This window comes from Sycon ciliatum, chromosome 4, assembly GCF_964019385.1.
Source record: "Sycon ciliatum chromosome 4, ocSycCili1.1, whole genome shotgun sequence".
In the NCBI taxonomy this organism is placed as follows: domain Eukaryota; kingdom Metazoa; phylum Porifera; class Calcarea; order Leucosolenida; family Sycettidae; genus Sycon; species Sycon ciliatum.
This window is the reverse complement of record NC_088646.1, coordinates 22,412,634-22,437,943: the sequence shown is the minus strand read 5'-3', so window position 1 is coordinate 22,437,943 and position 25,310 is coordinate 22,412,634. Positions and strand designations below refer to the sequence as shown.

Here is a 25,310-nt window from a genome sequence, read left to right as displayed (position 1 = left end):
TTCAACACGTACACAGCAGCGAAGTGCGTATTTCCTCGGTCGAATGAGTTTGGCCCACGTGTATCTGGGTGGTGTTACATTTGCCACAAATCGACCTGTTTTGTTGCCAGTTTGGTACTCTTTTTAGTATTTTCACTTCTAAATTATTGTCAATATTGACTCAGGCTAAGAAGAAAACCTAAATACACAGAGCTCTCTCGCTTTATTAGGCCCGATTAGCTCCCTTACCTCCAAGCATGGCGTCGAAGTCATTTTCAGTATTGGCAATATTCGCAGTTCTATGCCTAGTGTATCAGCTGCCCGCAGTATGTTCAGAACCAGCGTCCGAAGCACCCGACTCCAAACCTATTGAGCAGCCCGACGCAGCGAAAGAGCCAGCAGAAAAAACAACCAAGGAGCCCGAATTCAGCAGTCCCGAATATGCCAAGAACTCCTTCTGCGGATACTGCAAATACTGCAAGGTACAATCAACTGACTATGTAGTTAAAACTGCTCCGCTGATCTACCATGATAATAGGATGAAGAAGAAAAAAACAGAGAAAATTCTTGCACTGTCGTCATGTCCGTGAAACGACTCATTTTAAAAATCTCTTCTTCATACGATAGTATTGCACACAGTGTTAATATGATTTTATGAACATAGCAGACTCAGCGGAGGACGTTCAGGTTGGTTGTAACTCTGAGTTTCATGCCGCTAGGCAATCATCAGACAACTGAAAACTCAGAGTTACAACCAACCTGAACGTCCTCCGCTGAGTCTGCTATGTACTAAGCTCTGTCTCTGACATTGAGCACTCTCTGCAGCTCGGGGATCAACGGATTTGATTTTATGAACTATAATATTCAATGAGCTAGGCCGCTATACTGACTAGAAATCTACAGAACGATGGCACAAGGAACACGAACAGCTTTTACTCACACCCTGGTGCATCGGATCACGGATCATGCTTCGGTGTTGCCCAGCAACTGCGGCACTGCTCAGGCGTAGAACGGGAATTCACAGTACATGGTAGGGTGCGTAGCTCGTGTATACTGTATAAGCAGAAATATTCGTCTGGAATTTAATTTCGTCTTTTTCGTCCAAGGAGCTTTTGGACTAAATTAAATGTAGGACGAATATCGATTTGTCCAGCGTTTCTTTACACTCTTATGGCCCATGGACGAAATTTCCAACCGGACGAACTCCTTTTCTTTGGAGTTGGACGAAATTATTGACCGACGAAATTTTCTGCCTGTACAGTAGTCAGTGTAGTGTGGTTACCACAGCAGAAAATGGCCGTCATAGGTACTACATGTACATAGGCAAAATGGCGGCTATGAGGTTGCCGGTGGTACGTGGTCACCACACCGCAGATGTGCGAGGTACGCCCCTGCAGGGCATGCACTCTTGAATCCCACTGCAATCCCAGTGTAACGCCCAGGTGCCGAGCGTCGGCGCTCTTGTTCGGTTTTCTAGTCCACCTTCTTGGGAATGCCCATGGACGAAAGCATGCTACTGTCGTGGACATGGAAATCCGGTTGCACGTCTAGCAGCCCCAGGGCGCTGGCCATGCAGCCGTGGATAAGCGGAACATGCAGTATGCGATGCAGCGCGCTGGTCGCATCGCGGATCAACATGACTTTGTGCACTGCACGCTGTGTTCAGTACGCGCTGAGGGCGCCAGCCCGGTCAATCGACTGGATTTCCATGTCCACTACAGTAGTAGGCCCAGTGTAGTGCATGCACCGCTCCACATACATGTACGATACAGCAGTATAGTCACCCTAGTCCCTAGTGGTTGATGAATATGTTGATTGTGAATATTTTGTCCGATTTCACGTATCTAAAATACTGTATAGCAGGAAATTTTCGGACGGAAATATTTTCGGACAAAGCCGAATTTCGACCTTTCGTACGGATTTTATTTTCGTACAGTGCTGCATGCTAGATGCACGTGTTCTCATGCGGTACGCGTGTATAGTGTACACATAACTTCACCGGAACAAATTTTAGTACGGAAATAATTTTAGTACAAAAGAGGCCGTGTACGAATCGTACGAAAATAAATTCCATCCGAAAAAATGTCCTGCTATACAGTAACGCATTTATACCGACATTTCCGCCCGGTGTCTTATTGCAGGCTTTTACGGTATGGTCGTACCAGTATGGACTGATTTCCATATGGGAAATTCCATGCACACCATGTACCGGGGTACTTACATTATAGGGTGTTTAACATTTTGCATTCTTATGATACGTATATTGACCCACGTTCATTTACAAAAATGATGCAACAAGCTGTGCCAACTTGCCAAGGTGTCCATGCAAGTACCTTACTGTGCTTATAGAGGAAATTCCTTTTCCTCGTGTAGGAACTGAGATGCCCTGCTGTTCATAGATCACTGGCACTATGTAGTCATTGTCAGAGCGCGGTGCGTGCATGTGCGTGTGTGTGTGTGTGCGCGCGCGTGCGTGTGTGTGTGTGTGTGTGTGTGTGTGCGTACCAAAAAAAAGACCAAAAATAGGGATTCACTGGCCAGAAAAAGTCACTTCAAATAGCTGTATGGTGTAGACCAGGCTGAATAGTGACGGTCAATTCTTCAGCCTTGCAAGCTGTTGAATGGTGCAATCCCAGCACAAGTTGCTATGGCTTCTGCCGTAGCATTGCTCTCATCGCCTCCGGCGATGGGCGTCAAAGGTCAAAAGGTCAAGGTGTGTGCGTGTTTGCGTTTCCTGTACTCTCTGCACTTCGTAGTTCTGCGACCTGTGCGGGACGGACTGTCCGTGTGAAGACAAGCGGCGTGTAGGATGTGATATGTGCAAGGTAGGTAGTGACTGTGATATGTGCAAGGTAGGTAGTGACTGTGACCTGGGTACCTGGGTACCTGTGTAGTGACTGTGACCTGGGTACCTGGGTACCTGTGTAACCTGGCTACCGGGGTGTTGAGCTTGTGCCTTGTTGTCTGCACACAGGTTTCACACACGTCAAGCAGACCTACATGTATACTACAGTTGCGCTCACTGAAATCCGACCCAATGTGCAAAGCTGGCACATTCCACTTCCATGGCCCTTGACGCCCTGGTAGTGAGCGCAACTGTAGAACATGACATTGTACTAGTAGTATTGGTATTAACCTATACATTGTATTGGATAATTCTCCGGGTGATTTTCTATGTTTTCCAGGGCTTTCGGGGAAAATCAGACAGGATTAAAACTTAAAAGTGACATGGCTCAGCATAACGTTCAACCCTTTGACTGCTGATCCCGTACTATTACTGGATTCTAGATGACCAGGCTCTAAGCCCGTAGTTTTTTTACGTGATGAGTGTACAGCGTATTGATGAGACTTTACAGGATGTGTGTATATTCAAATGGTCGTAACTTCGCCAATGCTTAATCGATTCTCGATTCTCGAAATATGGACATTGTGTTCACCTAATAATTATACGAACTTAAAACACTTCATGACTAATAATTATGGTACTGATTTCCCATAGCTCTGTGACATGGTGTGTGTTATGGTGTACTAGTAATGCACTTTGTGTCATTTCCTACACGTATCTGCCTGTTCTCCTGTGCTTGGTGTTTTTGGTGTGCTCTGTCGGCCATCACTGTGGCCGTTGCCACGGGGACTGCCGCCCATCGATTGTAATGCTGCTCATCAATTCCAGTACTGCAACTTCTGTGCTGCGTGCAAGCTCTGTGACACATTCTGTCAGGCAGGTAAGTTGAGAGGCTTGTCACATTCCTCGCCGTTCAATGTGCTTTTAAAACGTTTCCGTTCACTCGTGGCCATGTCTGCTGACAGTGTGCCGTTCTAGAACTTCTGGTGGACGAACGGCTACTTCTTAATATCCACTACCTAGAGTTGACCTCCATTCCACGGTGCTGTGTCAATTGTTTGTGTGCTGTGTCAACTGTTTGTGTGCTGTGTCAACTGTTTGTGTGCTGTAATTGGTTGTTATGCGCTGTGTGAGCAGGTGGCATCATCGACAGATTCTCCTCGCATTTCTTCGAGTAAGTTACTCTGTGTGTTTGCGCGGCTAGAATCATGCTGTAGTGATTTCCTGCATGGTCGAGGTGCAATGGCTTGTTTATAACAATAGTGCACACAGCTTGCTTCTTCTCTGAACCTGTCAGACAGGAGCAGGGTTGATGCAGCATCTGTCAACATTGTCAAGCCAAGTTAGTCTGTCCTCCGCAGCGCTGGAGAGCGCTCTCCACGGGGATGTCTGCTTTAGTTTAGGTCATGCCGAATCGTATCTGGGTCGGCCCCGCGTTCCTTTTCACATCACTTGTGTTGATGGCCAGCGTCAGCGCATAGCAATTTTCTTCAGACAATGTCTAAGCCAAGTTGTTGGCATGCTTTGATACTGGCTGGCAACTGCTGCTGGTAAGTGACCACACCTGAGCCTCGCACATTACTCGGTGTGCGCTTCAACAGGATATCACTCACGCAGTCTCTTTCGCTGTCCCTCTATCTGTACTGTACAGAATGCTGGGCGGCGTTGATCTTGATAAAGTGGATAAAGAACTCGCCGCCGATCCCAAGATCAAGGAATACCTGTGAGCACTATGGGTGACGGATTAGCCCAGCGTCTAGGACCAGAAAGTCAATGAAGAGAATCTGACAGTTGGGAACTTCCAGCACACCACCTCCTCTTGCTGATGATATACACAAGTTACATCACAGATTTGCCTGTAGACTAATCGCAGGCGTTCATTGTGTTTCACGATATGCAACCGCCGTACAGAATGGTCATACTTTTTTTATGAGATAGATTGAAGCTTTGAGATCTATTGAACTGAGCTGGACTCTGGCGGCACTTGAACCCTGCTTCGCTTGGCGGTAACAAGTTAGCGTGGGCCAGTACAGCCACATGTATGTAGTATATTACTGGTAATATTATTATTGGTAACTGATTTGAGGGCTGCTCCTTGCAGCTGAAACGTTTCCACCATGCAAGAGCAAGCTGCATCAGCCTTCTACACCGATTCTAGCAGTACGCGTATCTCTTTTTTCCCCTTTAGTTCCACTGAGGACATGTATTTTAGGTATTATTCACTTTTCTTACGCCAATCGTAGTCACACCAGAAAACAACAATTACTTTGCCATCGAAACCATTGATATTCTCAAATGTTGGTGAGCTGACATGTCAAAGAAACTCAAAAGACTCCCTGGAGGGGAGGAAAGAGATGAAACAGGAAGAAGAAAAAAGACAGCTGGAGACCGACTACAGAGGCACAAAATAGTACGTTGTCTGCTGCTAATGGATGTGGACATATATCTCTCTACATGAAATGCTGGGTTTGCAGTAAGTGCATGGGTCGTAAACAGACAAACGTGAAATGAGCGCATTGGGGAACTTCTCATGCCGACGCATATAGCTATAGTGCGTCCTCCTTAGCAGGAATCAGTGCAACCGATGTAAAGAGGTGACGGGGGCAAGTGGCGTTCAGATAAAATCTAGTGTATGAAGAACACGCATGCACATGCACACACGCACACACACGCACACACAAACACACGTGCACACGCATACCACTACACAGACTTAAACTAGATCAGTATAGAAGAACAAGCTTGATAGACGTGCCTCTCATCGAAAGCACAATGTCTTTCGTCCTTCGGCAGAGGTGACACACTCAAGATGGTATATCATGGCAAGAGTCAGAATTAGGAAATATGTTAGGCAAACAGCAAGCTAAAGGTCGTCTAGTCTTTTTTTGTTATAAGAATATACTATCTTGATACAGGCCTAGTGCAATGTTGTTTTCCACAAGCAGAATAAATATATTTCTTCCCATAACAGCTGATTGTGGTGTGTTCACCGACACAGCTGCACATGTTCCAAGCGCACATCACCTTGTAGAACATGACAACGGCGAAGAGGATTGATAAGCGAAGAGGACTGACGACGATGATAGCAACGATGACACGATGAAAGGTGTGAAGGCTAGGGGGCGTGCGAGATAGAGAGATCGCAACGATAAACTGGCAAATCGGGTAAATTGTCGGGTGAGTAACGGTGGGTTGGAGCAATGCAGCTACCGGTGATCGACAAAGTGGAGAACAGTGGCGGCCAGCAAGAGAACGATGACGATGGCTGTGATTGGGTCAACACCCGTTGTAAACTGAATGAGAATCAGTGTCAAACAGTAGAGCATGGCCAGAATGAGCATATGCCGACAAGTCACCAGCAGTCCCCCAGCACTGGTATGATCGCAACGCAACTGCTGGCTCACTACACAGATCAGGGGGCAAGAGGAAACGTATGCAACACAACAACGATTAGGCTTTTAGCAAGATTAATCCCGTACGGTATGCTGGACATGCACATGTAGCTACTGCTACTGCTACTGGCTGCCAGTACTACCCCGAAACAACAGTGATATGTAACAATAATCAACACACATACACATCAGTACAATCATGTAGTTGCACAGAGAGTGTTAGGATGTTAGCCGATTAGAGTGGCATAGTTGAAAAGTGAAAGGCTGACAGAACGACTAAAGTAAGTTTGGGACTAAGAACGTTGGAGTTCAACCTCACATGCTCATCTATTTGTTTGTTTGGCTCTATGTTACTCCATGTCATGGATTTCCACTGCTTGCACCTTTGCATAGCAATGATAGCAGTGTACAGATATTCTTGGTGTCCCAAACTTACTATGCCAAATATAATAGTGCAACGCAGCAGGCTCATGCAGCAATAATAGGCAGAGGAACACACAGCACCGCTCACAGCACCACTATACACAGCAGCACACAGCGCCGCACCACAGCACCACACACAGCGCCGCACCACAGCACCACACACAGCATCGCACACAGCACCAACACACAGCACCAACACACAGCACCACACCACCACACACAGCAACAGCACCATGCACACAGCACTAGCACACACTTGCAACATGCAGTAGCACGCACAAACCAGAAGCACCACGCACACAAGAGAACAGTCAAGCTGCAGTCGCCCCGAGGCGACTTGTGAGTCCAGCAGTTAGACATACCACGTAAACACGGTGCACAGTGCAAGCAACAGCAGCATAAGGTGCTCAACCTAGTCAACAGACACAGCATTGCAACACTAGCCAAGGTCATAGCCATGCAGCAGAGTGCAACAAGCAACTGGACTCATAGAATCCCACCGACCAACTGAATTACTAATGCAGCACGCGTGCATCATACCACAGGAACCAAAGTGAAGGTGAAGACCCCACATAGTAATATTCAGAATTCCAAACTACAGGTACAAGACAATTTAGTACGCAAACACAACGCCCGCAGCCAGGGCAGCAAATACCTTCTTGCATTGCAGACCAGGAAAATTGAACGACAGCAAATGAAACGAAACCAGCACAGCAATCAGCGAGCATAACCCCTTTCCCATGACGTAGATGCTGTTGCATACATTCACACCCCCACATTCAAGGGTTTCTAGCAAACGTCAACACATGTACGCGCACACACCCATGCCAAACAACAAGAAGAACACGACAGACAGCTCCCGCGCATATATGTTTGCTTACCCCGCTTGGCGGCAGGCTCTCCAGAAGCAGAGTCGCCATTGTCGCAGGCTTGCTGGGCATGGGAGTTGCCAATGTTGTTACCATGGCTGTTGTTGCTTACAGCTGCAGCCGCACAAGCTGGCAGTCCCACTGACAGGCAAACGGGCTGTGATGAGACAAAAAATCAACAACCAAAATATGAAACACATATTGTACACGGAGACGGAGGGAATACCATAGAGCGGTTGTTGCTTGGGTAGGGCAATGCACCCGCTTCAAAACCGGCTTTATAGATACTTCCAAGAGTATATAACCCCCCCCCCCCCCCCCAAGGATGTATGCAACTCTGCACATGGGGTTTCAGACGGCGAAAACTCACACCACGTGTCTCAAATACGTTCGTACTACGTACACACGAAGGATAGCGCGCGAGCAATCTGAATATCTGCCATGATCATGCTGGGGATTTGCATACCCGCAGTGAGTTTCTGTCAGAGAAAAAAAATCGACTGACACCACCATGACTTGAACTAGGGACCTTGGCTATAGGCCAGCGATGCTCTAACCAATGAGCTATGGTGTTGCCGGCATCCCAGCAGAGACCATTCAACATTTTCTTCAGACTTCGAATTCACGTTTCCTGCGACACCACACAGGCTGGGGACACGCAACCCTCACTGTACGCACACATTCCACACACAAGCTTGTAGTATGCGAGGAGCCCCAATGCATCAACTATTTGTCAGTTGACGGAGCCGAAATTTCAGCTATTCAAAAAAATTTCAGGAATACACCATGCTCTTGTTCAATGGCTTTTCGTGAACTAGGTAGAGTGTGTTAGGGTACAGCTCTTTGGAGCTCCGGCAAGTCATTAGTGGCTGCAGCGGACAAGTCTGCAGTGAAGCGAAGGTGGAAAACCACCATTGATGGATGTATGTGTGCCTGTGCCAGCCCAGCCAGAGAAATCCTCCGAGCTGATTCAAGTAGGTGCTGATGTGCATTGCACGCCTACGATAACAGTTGTAGATACTGGACGCACACGGTCACACGCAGGATGGTGATGACGTAATCCTAGCGATAGATGACACTGACGTGCGCTGGCACGCTGACAGAGGGTACTGGTCGGTGAAGTGGTGCTGGATCAATGGAAAACCACCTGGTCAACCGATCCACACTGGTATTGGCGAGTACAGCAAAGCGAAGATGTCCAACGACGAGAAGCAGACGTTTCAGGAAGAGATACGGATGTGGATAAGCAATGGCAGGCTTGTCTCGTACGACGCGGAAGCACATGGCGCTCCTCGAGCTGTTCTTCCTCTGCTTGCTGTGTGTCAAGAGCCCAAGCCAATGACACAGATGCGGCCGAGCCTGGATCACAGAAGCTTAAACGAGATGATCAAGTCAAGCCCTGGAGCTGATGCATCATCGGCAACCGACCAGAAGCTCTGTGAGTGATGTCAGCGTGGTACTGAGAGTGTGGTTCTAGATGTCTGCAGGTGCGAATGGACCCAAGTCACCTAAAGAACCAAGTCGTCGTGTACGATGGAAAGATGTACGCAATGGAACGTATGGGGTTCGAGCTCAGCACAGCCCCGAAGGTGATGGACACCATCGTGAAGTATGCAACGTGCAAGTTCCCGAGCATGGACAACTTCGTCAATGACCTGTCATGCCCAAGTCCATCATGCCAACTGTGAAAGACAAGCTAGTGCAGTTCGGACTGCCGGCGAAGCCTGCGGAGGAGCTGGCAAATGCGAGAGTACTATGGCTGCAGACCAGCAGTGTTGCAGATAGTCTGCCCTGCCCTTAGGCTTTCTAGCCATTCAATCTGGATCTCTATTCAGCACACGTGCATGCATGGGTAAATCTTTTCCTAATCTACTTGGATTGAAGTAAGAGCTCAAGGCTCAGTGCATACCTTGTGGTCTCCCATCTCTTCGCTAGCACCAATCACACCGTAATCAGCAGTGGAAGATGACTGCAGCACAAGACAAACAATAACACAACAAACAGTAGCAGACATTAGCCAAGAGCACAGCAAGACCCAGTTCACTACTGCATACAGCAGCACATCTCTGCCAAATGGCATGAGTTGACTTAAACATTTTCTCTTCATTTTTCAGGATATTAAATGATGGATTTTTCAAAAAAGTTCTTTGACATCTATGCGGAACGGGCAGTATAGCATCCCCCCCCCCCTCTTCTCTCTCTCTCTCTCTTCACACACACCTGCTGCAGCAAGTCCTTGCATGCTTGGTTGTACAGAACACGATCACACCAGCTGGGTGGCCTGAAACAAACAAAAACATGAAAACAAATAGCAATGAGAACCACCCGAACTTTTCTATTGCCATCGAACCTGGCTTACCCAGTTCCCTCGCCAACAAATGGAAATCGAAATTGTTGCAGCAGATTTACAATAGACACTACCAAATACAGTGACCAGCGCACACCGGTGAGTTGTATCATCTATCCCTCGGAGACAACTACTTATGGAACTCGTCACGAGTCGTGATCTCGGTCTTCATCTGCTGACGCCAACTGCGGTGAAAAACCAGCGATGCCATACACGAGCGTGCATAAATCAGCCCTAACCCAAGGGCGACTGAAAGCAGCAGTCTGGGAGTAAAACTCGTATCGTTTCATGATCCAGTCTTCTGCGCTGTCTCCCTAGGTGCTATGATTGCCTGGAGTACACACACTGAGTGGAAGATAGAGGAACCAATGAAGAACTGGACTTACCGACTGTGCATGTACTGATCTGTGACACCTTCATCCTCACTGAAAGGATAGCTGTTCATACACACCAACACAACAGTACACAAGATATTAGAGGGCGCCAGGCGCGCGGTCAGTCAATACAGCCAACCGCTGTGTCCGTGGGTGTGTGAGGGGGGAGGCAAAATCTTGCCAACACACTGCATATTCATCCTACAAACACAGGATGAGAGCAGAGCAATACCAACCAACTACATGCGCACACTGCAAACACAGGATGAGAGCACAGGAACATGTACACTCCGTCTCAAACACCCTTTGTAGCGACTCACCTTGGAGGAAACGTGATTTCCTGCTCAAACAGATCAGGGAACTGCTTAGATTCCTTGTCAAACTTCCTCCACTGCAGAGCATACACAAAAGACACACACAGCGCACAGCAAGAAAATGCAGCATAGAATCAAACCAGAGCGATGTGAGGGTGCCAGTTACAGAGTGCTTCAGAGTATTACTTTGAAGTTTACAGACACACAGGACACAGCAACGCTAGTTAGCAACACAAAGACAAAAAAAGACAGGCACACACACACACACACATACAAAATATACCTCTTCAATCAGCTGTGAGCAACTCGGTGCAATGCCTTTCTTGAGTACAAATCCCTTCTTCTCCAACTTCAGAGCAGGCTGCATGCGCACAAATAAAAAGAACATTTAATACAGAAAAAATGAGAACACGGAAAAATAGAGCATTGGACAATCATCGTTCCAGAGCTGCAATAACATTTCAATTTAAGGGGGCTCAACCCCGAAGAGGGAGCAAAAAAAATTATGGTAAATCGATCTGAACTGTGTGTTTTCAGATGGCCAGACACCTAGAGAACTGGTCTGGGCTATTTCAAGGATAGGTTTATTATGTGGTTCCCCAGCTATGGGGGTGTTATTGTACCTATGTTTTTCGGCAAAAATTCAATGATTTCTCACTTAAGGCGTAAAATTCCAGTTGGTAATACTTCAAAAATCCTGAAAGTGGGTATGGAGGGGCCTACAATACTGTCTTCTTTGGAAAATGTCCACAACATATGCCCAGACCACTGTGAGAGGCCAAGGTAGCCCAGAATGTGATTTGGCAAAACGCGTATTTCAGCAGACCGGACTTTAGACTTGTTTGAATAGTGGAGAATCGAGACAATAACATGGTCCATTTTATGGTCATTATCTGCTCTTCAAGGCCATAGGAAGGCTCTACAAAAATAGATTTTTATGTCTACCATCTCGTTTCTCCACGAGAAACAAAATTTGTGACGGATTTTGCATATTCAGCTTGAAAGTCAGATTCAGCATTGTTGCCAAAATGAGTGTATCGACTTCATTCAAGCTTCACTTTGACTATGTAGGGCGAGAAGCATTTGCTATAGACCAATCCCAGACAATACCACATGCAACAGTCACAACTGAATTGTGTTATTCACATCTTTGTTGTATATTGTGATGTACATACATAATATAATGTACATACATACATACATGCATGGGTATATCAAATGTACAAAACAACGGATTATAAGTATAACGCTGTCAATGAGCAACTTGAGTTGCTTGGTTACTGCTGGATGCGATGGCTAGCAGCCACTGTTGGTATTGTGGGTTCGCGCCTCCAGTGTGCAGCACAACGTGAATGTTTGAGCAGATAACTGCAGCATCATCACGAGTGGTAGAAAGTGGGGACGATGCTGCACCTCCTGCAGCTGCTGGACTACTTGTGCGGTCTGGAGCAGTGTGTAAAATAGGGGTGTTGGTGTTGGGTCTTCCAGATGCTAGATGATGTGTTATGCGTTTTGCAATAGCAGAACTCATTGTGACTAGCACACGCCCATCGCCACCCGGTTCGTGCAATAATCCAAGGATGCCAGTTCCCTGATTCCTCTCAAATGCCAACACCAGATGATTGTACCTGTAGGCATGATATATAACGTTGTTGTTGTTGAAGAATATTTAGACTTCTACAAACACCCATGTTGCAGCGAAACGCCCACTCCAGCTTGTTTGCTGAGACTGTGACAGAAGCCTGACTAGTGCTGCAATGTGTACTGCTGTGATTCATGAATTCAGTTGACATTCCTTGCCTTGCCTTGCCTGGGTAATATTGCAGTTCTTCACAACATGCATAACACAATTTTATGCTGCATTTACAGTCTAGTTCAAGGCCGAGCTCATGAAAATGTGGCAACTTGACCATGCATAATATTACGTGTCTGTGACTGTCTCTGCTCAAGTTGTTCTACAAGGCATATTGCCAATATTTCAATATTCAGTTTTATAATATATACAGATTCCTGTCATAGTTCAATGATACAAGCACAGCCATACTACCTTTAACCCACAGCCTTCTCCTGAGAAACACAGGCACAGGTCAGAACTCACCCAGTGCAGCCTTAGAGTTCATAGGATCAATGCTTTCCACTCCATCCAGCATGAGACTCACATGTCTGACCAAATTCTCCTGCCCACACATAGAACACTTCACTGGCATGTCGCTGTGCTGTTTCTACTGGCTGTTCCAGACCACACTCATTACTCACAGAGATCAAGTCTCTACTTGCAGACACTACACTCTGACTCCACTATCTCCAGGTACTGCAGGTACAAGACCAGTTTTTCTCTCACAGTCGTCAGTAATATTTTTATCTGGCGACTGGAAAAGAAAAAATAGATATCGTTCCAAGTGCAACTCAAGTGGATGCACTTGAACTTGAGAGAAGCATGTCACTTACCTGCGTTCTGAGACTGATACATGTCATGTATCATTGGTAGCTGGGCTCTGGACAATCTTGCAGGTTTACTTGTCTTCACTGGCAGGCGAGACTGAGAAAAGGGCATATCTGAGCTGGAAGTTAGAACTACACGACCTGAAGAAGATTGAACACGCTTTGGTCCTGAGCGCCCACGAAAACGGCCGTGCCTATTGATAACTACAAGTACTTGACACGAAGCTCCATAGCTCCATCGATCGCCGACATCCAGCAAACCAAAATGGAAAACACAAAACGTTCAAACTGTTCAAGGACTGCAGTTTCTTTGAATTCTCGCAAAATAAACTTTTGAACACGACTATTTCTCGCAAAAAAACTTTCTCCAGCCGCGGACAAAATGTTTTCAAACGCGAAATTTTGCATAAAATCATGCCCAGATTTCGATGCGCGCGCAGAAGTACTGAGCCCCCTTAAAAAAAGTGTGAGAATGATAATCACCATAGTGAAGATATGACAGTAGATATTGCCAAGGGTCCACCACCTCAAGGTTGTGCAACTGCCTGTATTACCTCTATCCAGTGCTGCGACTGCAGACTTTTACATCACGTGACGCAGCTCAAAAGCCTGTGCTGGCAAACATTGCAAAGTGATCACCAGAGAGTTATACCCGAAGAAGGGTTGCGTACAACCCTGTAGCGATCATGCATATCACGCAGATTGTGCGTACGGGTTTTGTCACGTGATGTAAAGCGCTGTCGTCGCAGACCCCCTAGGTCGGAGTTGCACACTACTTGGGGTTGATTATGTACTCTTGATATCGCTGACAACACTTGAACATACCGTATCATCATCTGAGCAGTCGGCATGACAATACTCAATGCATGCCACCACTCCATCTTTCTCAGTCGATTTGGCGTTGACGCCAGCAAGGTGATCCTGGTAGGTCAGGCACACAACAAGGATCCAGCCAAGGAACAAGCACAACTCACAACACTGTACATGTATGTGAAGGTAAGGAGACATTACCAGCCTCTATGCCAAAGTCTCCGCACAAGAAGACATTACCAGCCTCCATGCCAAAGTCTCCCCACAGCATCGATCACGGTGGATAGTGGAGCAGATGGAGAATGCGCACTAACAAAGCCATAGAGACGTGCACAGCTGCAAAGACTCATACTGTGATACTGTAGTATGTGTATATACCCCGGGGGCACTCGCTGGGTCCGGACACCACGGGATAGCCTACTGGCTCTGTCCACAGGTTGTCTGCACTGACTGCCGATTTTTCCGGGCAGTTTACCATCAGGATCGAATGCCATCGATACATGCTCGCGGCAGCTCACGTTAATGCACGTCTACATTCTTCCAGGACACGGAGTAGGGCTTAAAGCACAGTGTCAAACATGACACAGTGATACTAGGGGGCACTGGCAATGCACTGTTGATACATATATCTCAGAATACAAGGAGGAAATGTCACACGAACACTAAACAGAGCATGCACAATACATGACTATACTTACATGCACAATTCCATGCAGATCAATGCGGAAGTTGAAGTCACCGAAGATGAACATGGGAGCTTCTCTCAGTCCAAGCTCCTCGATCCTAAGCGCAGCAAAGAAAGACATCAACGACGTTAGCACTGGCAAACACCTTGTATCAACAGCAAGGCACGCTATTGCCCCAAGCACAAACAAGAAGACTGGGAGACAGTAATCACTGTCCCGCATTCCAGTACCCACAAGAAAGGAAATACTAACTGTAACACATCACATACTGGAATGAGAGGGAAATGTAGAACAAACACTGCAACAAGAGGATACAACCTTGCTCCAGAGTTTAGTGTGACACAAGTCCAAAGAAGACCAAAGACGGAAGCCAGCGACGAAACTCTTACCTTTTTAGTGTATGGCGGAGAGCGCGAGCACGGTTGGCCACATAGATGGACGGTGACTGGAGTGAGCATGACAAGACAAAAGTTTGCACAAGCTACGTTAATGCCAATTCCACACCCAATTCCATCCTCATATGCCATCAAAGTGGAGACTGCGACCCAACAGGCTAAACATAGCGATTGTGATTCCAACATTGCGTTGGTTTCCCATCGGTTGATTTCACTCTGTTTCACCAATCTTTCATCGTCCTCTATCCAAAGATTAGAAGATGGTTGCAAAAACTCGAGCGATGGCACATACCTGGCTGACAGATTCAAGATTGCTAGCATCATGGAACAAGTGCACATTGACGATGTCAACCACTCTGTGGGCAGAACACAAAGCAACACAGTGATATGATAACTTGATAAGCTACACAAAGTATCCACAGTCAACACATATCGGCACTGTACTGTGTAGGGCAAGGTACCCACAAGTATCGGGGAATAATTTAACCGGTATCGCATCGCAGTTTGCTACGCAATTCTTCTGAGGCGCGAAGCAACTTCAGAAATGTGTTGCACAAAACTGCGATGCATATTGATTTTTCACTGTACCCTATGACGCACAGTGTACACGCCGGGTGTGTCTCTTAGGGATAAAATAGATGTACGAAACTTCGAAAGTGCTGAGCTATGCATCCTGGCACCAGGATAGGCTTGCAACTAAGGTGTTACAATGTACTTGTGGTCTGAGCTTGCACTCTGATCAGCTCTGCAGAAGGACAATGTTGTCAAGTGTTGAAGAAAATTGCTACGCAACATTTTTGAATTGATATTCAAAAGATTGAAAGTAAATTATTCCCTGAGTATCAACATGAAATACATAGCCAGAATGCCTCAAAAGCTTGACTTCCTTTTCCAAAGCAAATCCACCGAGAGAGAGAGAGAGAGAGAGAGAGAGAGAGAGAGAGAGAGAGAGAGAGAGAGAGAGAGAGAGAGAGAGAGAGAGAGAGAGAGAGAGAGAGAGAGAGAGAGACAGAGAGAGAGAGACAGAGATAGAGAGAGAGAAAAACACACACACACACACACGTACCTACGCACACACGCCCACATACACCACAAACACAGAGCAGTAGGAGAACAGCAATTACACAGGTAAATCTACAACACATAGTTTCAAGACTGAACTAACCTGTTCCGTAACCGCCATCTCGTGATGATATGACCCTTGCGTGACCATGGGAACTGAACAAGGGCCAAACAAGATGAAAACAATATTAGTATCCGGAAGTCACACGGAAACCCATGACACAATGGAAAATAGCACGTCCGCCCAACAAGCAGGACCAAAGTTCCGTTGAGCATACCACGAGGAATAAAGGCTGCATGGTTTCATCAAGAACACGGCAAAGACACAAGCCTCAACAGAACACATTGCAGTGTCTTGCTGGTAACAGCACATACCTGCGGAAAGAAATCTGGTGGATACTTCAGCTTTCGGTGATACGGGTCCTTGTTCAGGTTGTCGTGCTTTATCTACAACGCATCGGGAAGAGAGAGAAAGACAGCACAATGTCACAAAAACACACAGCAACAACAGGAGCGACAACTGTAAAAGAATTACTAGTAACCTGTCCCTTTCCAGAGTAACCCACCAACCCCACATCAGACACCAGGCAGGTCTGTTCCCATGAACAGTAGAGTAAAACCTGCCATGATTACCACTCTGATGAGCTGGCCACCTGCCCCAGAGCCCGAGGAGCACTGCAGCCAAGATGAAAATGGTGTCATTCTCAATCACTTGACCCGGGACCAAGTTTTGGGGGTCCCTCCAGCGGTCAGCTCTGCAGCCGGTTTCACTCTACAGTCCTATTGCTATCCCATGAACTACACATTGCATATGACTGCCTGCCTGCGCAATATTACATAGCAGTTGAACAGGCACTGGGCGCACCATGGGTACAGAATATAGTCAGCAAACCGATGTGATACCAACAGATATCAATCAGTCACGTTGTGACCAACTTCCACTCATCACATGCCTAGAATTATTACGCAACTTAACACTGAGCCCGTGGTGGATGGCGCAGAAAACAAGGATTGCTCATCGTCCACTCCATCCACTGGGGCCCACAGCAGTCAATAATTGGCTGCTCGCATGACTACAGTCACACGACATGCAATACGTTGCACCACTACCCCCCTCCCCGCCATGCCCGCAACAGAACACCACACAAATCATACTACGTAGTGTGTGAAACAGACATCAGGTAGTTGTGTGTGCATCACAGTTCCTCGCACCAGAGGACAGTACAATAATGCTCGGGTTCGAATACTTACGCAAGTCCGCAACAAAGACTTTGAAATAGAAACCACACAATACCTTCTCACCGGGGGCCCTACGACTCGTAGTCATTACCGGCTTTCGAATTTCCTTTTTCCATTTTCCATTCACCACAGCGTTTCCCAGATTAGCATTTACTCATATTGTGTTGGTAGGCATGGAGACGGCAACGCCGGCCGTTTGGGGAAATATATATAAAACGCGTTAAAAGCGTAAAAGCCTAGGACACACACACATGATGGGTGGTTGCCGTGGACAACCATTGACTTACTCTACATACCTCCTTATCCGCTACGGGGTGAAATCGACATCCTGTGTTCACCACACGGCCAGGCAACAGCAACGGCAGCAGTGACGGGGACAGCGCAGAAAGAATATAAAAGAGGAGAGAGCAGACCATAAGGAAAAACCCACCTAAACAAAGGCTCAATGTAAAGTCACTGGGCGTGCATGGCAGCCCTTACCAAGAACCCGTCTACTCAAGTACAGACGATTATAGCATGCCTTCCAAGTCCAGTGCCACAAAACAGAATACAACGACGGGAGTGACGACATAGAAGCTCATACGCACATATGCATGTGTATACGTTGGGTATGCAAGTTAAAAGTATACTGGAACTTCAGAATTATGCCAGGAAGTACCCTGTGTTGCATTTTTCCACAAACCGTAACACAATTATATTGTAATATGTAAAAGTTAGAAGGACTGCATACCTGAAAAACAAGTAACAAAGTGGCAAATATGCATGACCGGTCCTTCGTGCTCGTGAAATGCACATAACACTGAAGGTGGTGACAAGCACTGACATATTACAGGGCTCGGTGAAGTGTGAACAATGCAATGCTGACACATGCCGACGGACACACGCGCACACGCACGCACGCACGCACGCACACACACACACACACACACACACACCATACCCGGTGAAACAGTTGATGTTGACGAAAGCAAGACAGATACATGCATGCAATGGTGGTTACCGTGGTGGCAATACATGTCAACAATATACAGAGTTGTTGGTTATCGGGTAGAGTCAATCTGGAGCAGACCGTGTACTGCTGCCATCACAATTGCTGCTTTACAAGTACACATGTATACATACCGGCAGAGGCTAAATCTGCCGAATCTGCTCGTGCCAAACAACGCCGCCGTACTGACAGCCCAACAACAACAGTTACTGCATTCCCAGATAGCAGGATCATTTCGCAGGCCTAATGTCCCCCCAGACTGAGAAGGGGAGTGCTGTAGGCGACAACACACCGCCTCCATCTAACACCTCTTTAGCAGGAGGGAGAAAAGTGTGGATCAAAGCCAGTACTACCAAGAACAAACTAGTCGGCAGGGGCATCACAAGATTTCGTCTCGCCGAAAGCCAGCAAGTCACAAAACTCTCAATGCTGTTGCTCTGTTGCAGAGCTGGAGAGAGTGAAACGACTTTGCAACACACCTGCAGCACTCAACATACACTACACCTATCGACTACAATGTACATGACAAGAGAACGCCACGTTCACCAACTCAGGCAAAAGATAGAAGACAGCTGCAAAGTGGCAAAGGGTGAGCTCAGACGACCGTCACAACAATGAGTGCTGTACCTGAAAAGTCCCACATTGCAGCATCCGACACTCTTGAGTGAACCAGATACACACTTCCCAGAGCCTGTAAGGGAAGAGAAACACATAGAACAGCATGCATAGAATCCCATGACAATTAGAACATTAGGAAAGAATGGGGGGAGGGGAGAAGAGAGGGGAAGGAAAAGTGAGGGGCAACAAAAAGCAGGAGGGGTGGGAGATCCCGGGTATGTCATGTGTATGTATAGAAGACTGAGCATGATCTGTGTGAGGAAGAAATGAAGATGTTCCCACATGACAGCCTGTCATTAGGCACATGCGGCGTGATGCCAGCCATGGAGGATTTAGGCAGAAACACATGAAGATGTACAGGCAAAAGTACGGGGGGGGGGGGGGCAGTTGAGCAAAAGAGGGCTATGAACCGGAAAAGAGGGGATGGTTAGGCATATCAATAATGCACAAGGCGGTTAGTATAGTATCAACATGACATACAAGAGCCACGAGGCAAGCACATGTGACAAGCCCCACTCAGCAGATCAGAAGCATCAGCACTATCACTACTGTTACCGGTATACCGGCATGGTTGTCAGTGCAGACAAACAAATCAGCAGGCAAGTGGGTATCAGTTAGTAACCACTACTTAGAAGACAATCAACCTAGTATGGCACTTCGAACTGCAATGCAGGCACCTCTCAACAACTGGAACAGCAGACAAGCACCAATCCTTTTGACACATACTAAGTAGGGCAGAAACCAAGTGGCACTGATCACAAGCAAGCAAACTGCAGCAACCGCACTCCCCCAATAGAAACACTGCTCAGGCTCACACATCTGCCCGGTATTTCTGAGAGCGACTTGGAAGCCCTGGGCCAAACAACAGGCCTAAATCCAAACACAGGCTATACTACACAGGCCACTTCACCAGTGCGTCATTTAGACCGAGAACTTCCAACCAGGGTACAATGAGTACAATTCTACTAAGCTGGGAGACCTGACGCAAAACAGTAGCCTCTTACAGACTCCTGGTGTGTATTAGTATACTATTACTGCAAGTGAAGTGCATGGCAGAAAAGCCACTAATGCATCACACCTGCTGTAAGTGGAATTTGTAAGGGGAAGATAGAGCAGAAAAAGGGAAGCAACTGGCTACTGTTGGCACTAGACTGGTGAATACCGAATTAGTCATAGACAAGTCCCAATCTCTGATGAATGCTAGTGAGTGCACCCTGCACTACAGGCATACTGCTGCAAATACGTAATAGCCTGGACTTTGAATCCATCACCTGGGCCATAGAGAGAGAGAGGCAACACTCCAGAGTACAGGAGTGCAGTCCCAACTCACACCAAAGCTGACTAAGACGTGCCAAGACAGGCCAAACAAGGCAGGAAGCTACAGCTCATTAGGGTAGTGATAGGAAACAAAACAAAGGATTGCTCCGGCACCACGGACTTCCAGCCCTCTCTATACGCAGTATCACAATGCCCAAGTCATGAGTGGATTGGGGCACAGGACACTTCTATTTACACAGCACCAGTAGAGAGCTACAGAAGATAATGATTCATACAGTGAATAACAGTAAACAAACTATTACTGTGCATGTGATTCACATCAATGCCTAATGGCCAAGACCCATGAGATGCTACTTCCACACAGACATGGAAGGAAATCACACAACATTCCACAGCAGGCCACCAGACTATCTGGGCATATTTGCATTCCGGACATTCCCAGGCCCTTCAGAATACGGCCTGATTCAGCAGTAGATGTTTACCCTACACACAGCATGGTGTTTTCATACTGCACAGCTTTGCTGGCTTCTAGCCCAGGTTTTATTTTGCTCACCATAACACTCAACAACTGGAACAGCAATCCCTCAAGGAGCACATGCGGAAACAGAGCCAGACTGAAGGTGGGAATGGGTGCCACCATGTGAAAATACATGCGTATCTATCTGCAAATGAATACACCTGGCAAGCCAGGTACAGACTCCATGCAACGAAAATACACAAAAGGAAATATCGATGAGCAGCGTAAGCGATAAATCAACAAGAATTAATACTTTACAGGTACTATAAAACACGCACAAGAAGAGTGGACAACTTACAGTAAATTCCGTCTTTGTTTCATAATCTTTGTCAATGTAACCACGCACACGACTATACTCGACCAAGTCTGAAGATGTCAATAGACGCCTGCAACATCAACGCGAAACATGCACACATACACACCACACACACAATATACATCCGTCCACGTAACCACGCACATGCGCAAGCGTACGCACAGACATACACATGTACATGTACATGTACACACATACATACACAGACAGACAGACATACATACACCTCAAGCTGGTTTCAAAACCATCGAACACCCGCGGCTAAGACGAGGACAATAGTAAAAACTGAGAGCCAGAGAATAGAAATCTGGTGATGTGGCAGTGCACCAAAGCAGTAAAACAAAGCAACCACAACGAACAGCTAAACACTACAACAAGATTGGCCACTAACTCCACGTTCACATACAACAGCACACAACAGCATACAGCAGCATACAGCAACAACCGACACTGTGCACATCTTGTCTGACAGGACACAGCCAAATATCTCCAAGTTTCAAGCCATTCCGACACTGCAGTGCAATCACTGCAGTGTCAGGAGCCAATTCGGCACTGAGCGGCACTCAGCATAGTTCCGAATTACTCTTCTTTGGGCGATTTAGGCGGCAAGCAGGTGCATTGTTACTGCTCCATTGCATGTGTTTTGCAAACAGCGGTGGTGCAATTTACACTAGAGCTGTACGTAATAGGTATAACAGACACATGCCATATCAGGCAGGGGTTGAGCGACTAGCTCCTTCCTACAGCATGCTTAATACAAAAGATGTCAAGACAGTAACTGGAAGTATATTGGGCCGCAGAAAACGGGAAAAAGACCTTTGTAGTTTGTTGTAAGATACGTGTGCCCATTATCAAAAACAGAACAAAAGCAAGTCCTGCGCACTCAAGATCTGTCTCCCGTCAAACTCACTCAACAAAGCTATCAACATATTCCATGCCAGTCATGTACGACTTCCCGCCAACTTCTTGGCAATGCAGAGCCACAAAGTCTGGCTGATCCTGACTGACTTTCTGTACAGTGGGGAAAAAAGAAGCAAGGAAACCTGACCGCAATGAGGAATGGCAGTGATGGGCATGAGCCAGGAAAAAAAGAACACCGAGACCTGAATCACAGAGTGTGTACACACGACTACATACCTACAATAAACATACATGTACAGTGCTGCTCAATGAAATCCAGTCACGAGAGTCAAGTTGGCGCCATGCACCTTTTCGCAGCCCAGTGTTCGCAGGTCTAGGGCTGCACAGCGCCCGGCGCGTACTTGAGAAACTCGATCGGATTTCATTGAGCAACACTGTACATAATAATACACCCACCCCTCTCCAAACACGGGGACACATGCACAAGCATAACATTATGCACAAACATAACGCGCACACATACGCACATACCACCCCTCCCCAAACACGGGATACATACACAAGCATATTATGCACAAACATAACACGCACACACACACACACGGATGGATGGCACACATATGCACATGCAATTGACCATTGACCATTGGACGCCCATCGCCAGAGGCGATGATAGCGATGCTACAGCAGAAGCCATAGCAACTTGTGCTGGGATTGCACCATTCAACAGCTTGCAAGGCTGAAGAATTGACCACCACTATTCAGCCTGGTCTACACCACACAGCTTTGAAGTGGCTTTTTTTCTGGCCAGTGAATCCCTACTTTTTGGTCTTTTTTTCTTCTTTTTTCCCGCACACACATCACACCACATACTCCGGCATGCACTGGCTGTTGGTAACCACCCAGGAGAATGAAAGAAAAGTCAGGAAGAGTCTGAGAAAGAGAAGAAAGACGTGTGTGACCATAATCGTCGGGAATCGAACCCGCAACCTATCGATTGGAAATCGCTGCACATACCACTGCACCATATGGGACACACATGCACACGCACACACACACGTGCGCGCGCATGCGTGTGCGCACACACATCACGCACAGGGCCTTTTAGAACAGGTGAGAATCAGGAAACCTTCCAGAATCGGTGCAGCTATACTAGTGAGGGGCCTATGCACACTGCAACAGTAAGTTGGACAGGGGTCGTTTCATGCAGCTCTGATGGAACTACTTCGCAGCAGCATGCAAACATAGGCATGGCTGGTGTGGATGCTCAGCACTATGCAAAATAAGAACAATCAATAGTGTCCGGTATATCGGACTGCTGAAGGCGTCCTTTCAACAAAATAATTCTCCACGCGCACGAGTCATCAGCAGCATAGAGCGATGATCCGAAATAAACGGCAAAATAAGTACAATACAAGCAGCTTAGGCCATCATCACACAACGCTCACCGCCTCTCGTTTACGTCCACATGATCTACGGTGAAAATTCCAAAACGGATGGTTGTGTCATCACACATGCACAGTTCTTGACCCGCACAATTGGCGACAATTTTGAAAATTCAAACGCACGTACAAGGTCGCTTTGAAAAAGACTGGGACAGACAGATAGGCACGTTCATCCATTTTAGTTGTATGCCCCCCCCCTCTCCCTCTCCCTCCCTACCACGTCTATGTTTCCCGTTTCCTCTGCTCCCGTTTTCACGCCGTACACGGATCATCATGGCAACCGACCAAAAACTTCGTATGTGGACGTGGACGTAGACGCAGAGCTTTGTACCGTAGTGTGATGACAGCCTTACAGCACAAATCCTACTAAAACGTTTTCTAATAGGTGACAAATAATCTTCCAGATACACAGATACGTGCTACAACTGATGGGCTAGTGGACCAGAGCACATATTCGCTGCCCACACTTAACTTTACAGAGATTGCGCACTGACCGAGCATGCACTGATTTCGCAAAGTCAATATGTCACTATTTCTCCGTAAAACACCAGTTGTATGTTGACAAAATTTATATCCAACTGCCACAAATTGTATAGTTTGAAGGATAAGCCTAATCAGTCGATATCAATACGCAGCGTCGGCTGGCATGGTTTTCTCGTCACTTTATCGGCAAACGTTACATGACAATGTCAATGAGGACGTTCCTATATTGTGCAGGCAACTGATACGTGGGGACACATAGGCATGAGTTTGCAAGGCCATTTCAGGCAGTAACTACTAAGAACAAGACATGAAGTAGCAAAAAAAATATTGCTCTTACCGCACAGAAAGTATTCAGCCATGGCTCAAGTAGACGTTCAGGCTACAAATGTAAAAAAACATACCGATGACATCTGCTTATTTCACTTCATTCTTGAACACAACTACAAGCAAGAAAGCTCTGAGGACATTTTTTTAACGTTCCAAGTGAAGGGAATCTTCTACAAACTGCAGATTCAAAACGATACCTGCTCGAAGAGGGTTCCAACGTTTGCCGACACCAACAGCAACGACAGCTCTTCGTGGTCGGAAGACATCCTTGGCCAGCTAATTACAGGCGATCATCTGCCCAGCACACAAGCTGCGAAATTGACAATCCAACGGCGTCAAAAATTTCCAATACTCCACGAGCGGAACGGCAGGCAATTTTCACTCGTTTATCTCGACACTCTCTAAACTGCAGTAGCTACTGTACTGGCAGTGGCAAATCAAACCAGCGTAACGTGGCGTGGGGTGGGGAAGCACTATGAATCTGTCAAGACAGCAACCTACAGCTCATCTAAAAAATCCAATGTTCCACTCCTCACACAGAGCTATCTGACGCACCGGGCCCGCCGGTTGTCCAGAAATACCGCAGTTTGGCCAAACAAACCAAGAAACCTGACGTCGATCGATGAAGTAAGTGCTCAGCTTAGCTGGCTAGCCAGTGCCAGTGCAGTGCTAGTGCCAGTGTGTTGAAGTCTTGATTGAAGATCTACGCGCGGTAGTGTGAGTGAGTACACATTTTTCACTACAGCCTGCAAAGATGCACAATTACAGACTAGCTGCGCTGCATCATGCATCAGTGCAGTGCATGCAAGGATCTAGGAGGAAGTCGTAAAATACCGGTATTTTACGACTCCCAGGTAAGCAGCTAGCGGTGCGGTGCGCGGCGCCGTGACTCCTGCGCATAGCGCTTGCGAGCGACACGACATAACGCGTACGGCCCACAGGATCTAGCAGTGTACATGGTGTACTACTACTGTACTAGCGCCGGGATACCCCCGGTAGCGGGAGATGAGGATGAGCTCGAGGAGGTCGTATTTATACGACTCCCTGGTCACGTGAACTGTTGGTGACCCACTCAACGCCCGGCCGCAGGGGACAACGGTCGGTTCAACTCAGCTCAGTAGTGACGGTACAATACTCAATATTTTCGATTTTGACAGCATGTTTTACAAGGCGAGGACTTCTACTCCCTGGTTCAACTAAACAAAGTAAAATAAAAGTCTAAACCCAGCACTGCAGCAGGACATGTGCCATGTGATGGCTATGGATCAGTCAACTGTCTTGTTTCACTTTTTCAGTCAAA

General features: G+C 46.9%; 2 protein-coding genes across 6 annotated transcripts; one reads left to right on the top strand and one right to left on the bottom strand.

Moving 5' to 3' along the window:
• The first annotated feature begins 66 nt into the window (after window positions 1–66).
• Window positions 67–5,110, top strand: LOC135815064 (sarcoplasmic reticulum histidine-rich calcium-binding protein-like). Of its 2 annotated transcripts, none has more exons than XM_065328299.1 (5): window positions 67–461; window positions 2,736–2,831; window positions 3,653–3,704; window positions 3,962–3,998; window positions 4,476–5,110. In XM_065328299.1, exons 1-5 carry the CDS (start codon window positions 237–239, stop codon window positions 4,549–4,551), a joined length of 486 nt encoding a protein of 161 aa, XP_065184371.1. In that variant the 5' UTR covers window positions 67–236; the 3' UTR covers window positions 4,552–5,110. The 2 variants fall into 2 exon arrangements, with proteins under 2 accessions (XP_065184371.1, XP_065184372.1); XM_065328300.1 differs by having other exon boundaries at window positions 74–461; window positions 2,736–2,804.
• Window positions 5,087–24,592, bottom strand: LOC135815063 (inositol polyphosphate-5-phosphatase A-like). Of its 4 annotated transcripts, XM_065328298.1 has the most exons (20): window positions 24,208–24,592; window positions 24,021–24,062; window positions 21,805–21,905; window positions 20,877–20,964; window positions 18,793–18,856; window positions 17,465–17,505; window positions 16,314–16,385; window positions 16,042–16,094; window positions 15,169–15,232; window positions 14,871–14,926; window positions 14,494–14,578; window positions 13,811–13,906; window positions 10,827–10,904; window positions 10,550–10,620; window positions 10,242–10,292; window positions 9,729–9,789; window positions 9,418–9,477; window positions 7,521–7,665; window positions 7,002–7,051; window positions 6,084–6,227 (listed from the first exon to the last, which is right to left on the bottom strand). In XM_065328298.1, exons 1-19 carry the CDS (start codon window positions 24,274–24,276, stop codon window positions 7,047–7,049), a joined length of 1,302 nt encoding a protein of 433 aa, XP_065184370.1. In that variant the 5' UTR covers window positions 24,277–24,592; the 3' UTR covers window positions 6,084–6,227; window positions 7,002–7,046. The 4 variants fall into 4 exon arrangements, with proteins under 4 accessions (XP_065184369.1, XP_065184367.1, XP_065184368.1 ...); XM_065328297.1 differs by lacking the exon at window positions 7,002–7,051 and having other exon boundaries at window positions 5,087–6,117; window positions 24,208–24,589; XM_065328295.1 differs by lacking the exon at window positions 7,002–7,051 and having other exon boundaries at window positions 5,087–6,227; window positions 24,208–24,587.
• Between the last annotated feature and the right edge of the window lie 718 nt (window positions 24,593–25,310).

Coding starts and splice junctions, on each gene's coding strand:
- LOC135815064 (XM_065328299.1), top strand. CDS start 237: ATGGCGTCGAAGTCATTTTCAGTATTGGCAATATTCGCAGTTCTATGC. Junction 2,832..3,652: donor GTGACTGTGATATGTGCAAG/GTAGGTAGTGAC, acceptor CATCAATTCCAG/TACTGCAACTTCTGTGCTGC. Junction 3,705..3,961: donor TGACACATTCTGTCAGGCAG/GTAAGTTGAGAG, acceptor CTGTGTGAGCAG/GTGGCATCATCGACAGATTC.
- LOC135815063 (XM_065328295.1), bottom strand. CDS start 24,276: ATGTCTTCCGACCACGAAGAGCTGTCGTTGCTGTTGGTGTCGGCAAAC. Junction 24,063..24,207: donor TTGGAACCCTCTTCGAGCAG/GTATCGTTTTGA, acceptor TTACATTTGTAG/CCTGAACGTCTACTTGAGCC. Junction 15,233..16,041: donor AGATGGCGGTTACGGAACAG/GTTAGTTCAGTC, acceptor TTCTGCCCACAG/AGTGGTTGACATCGTCAATG.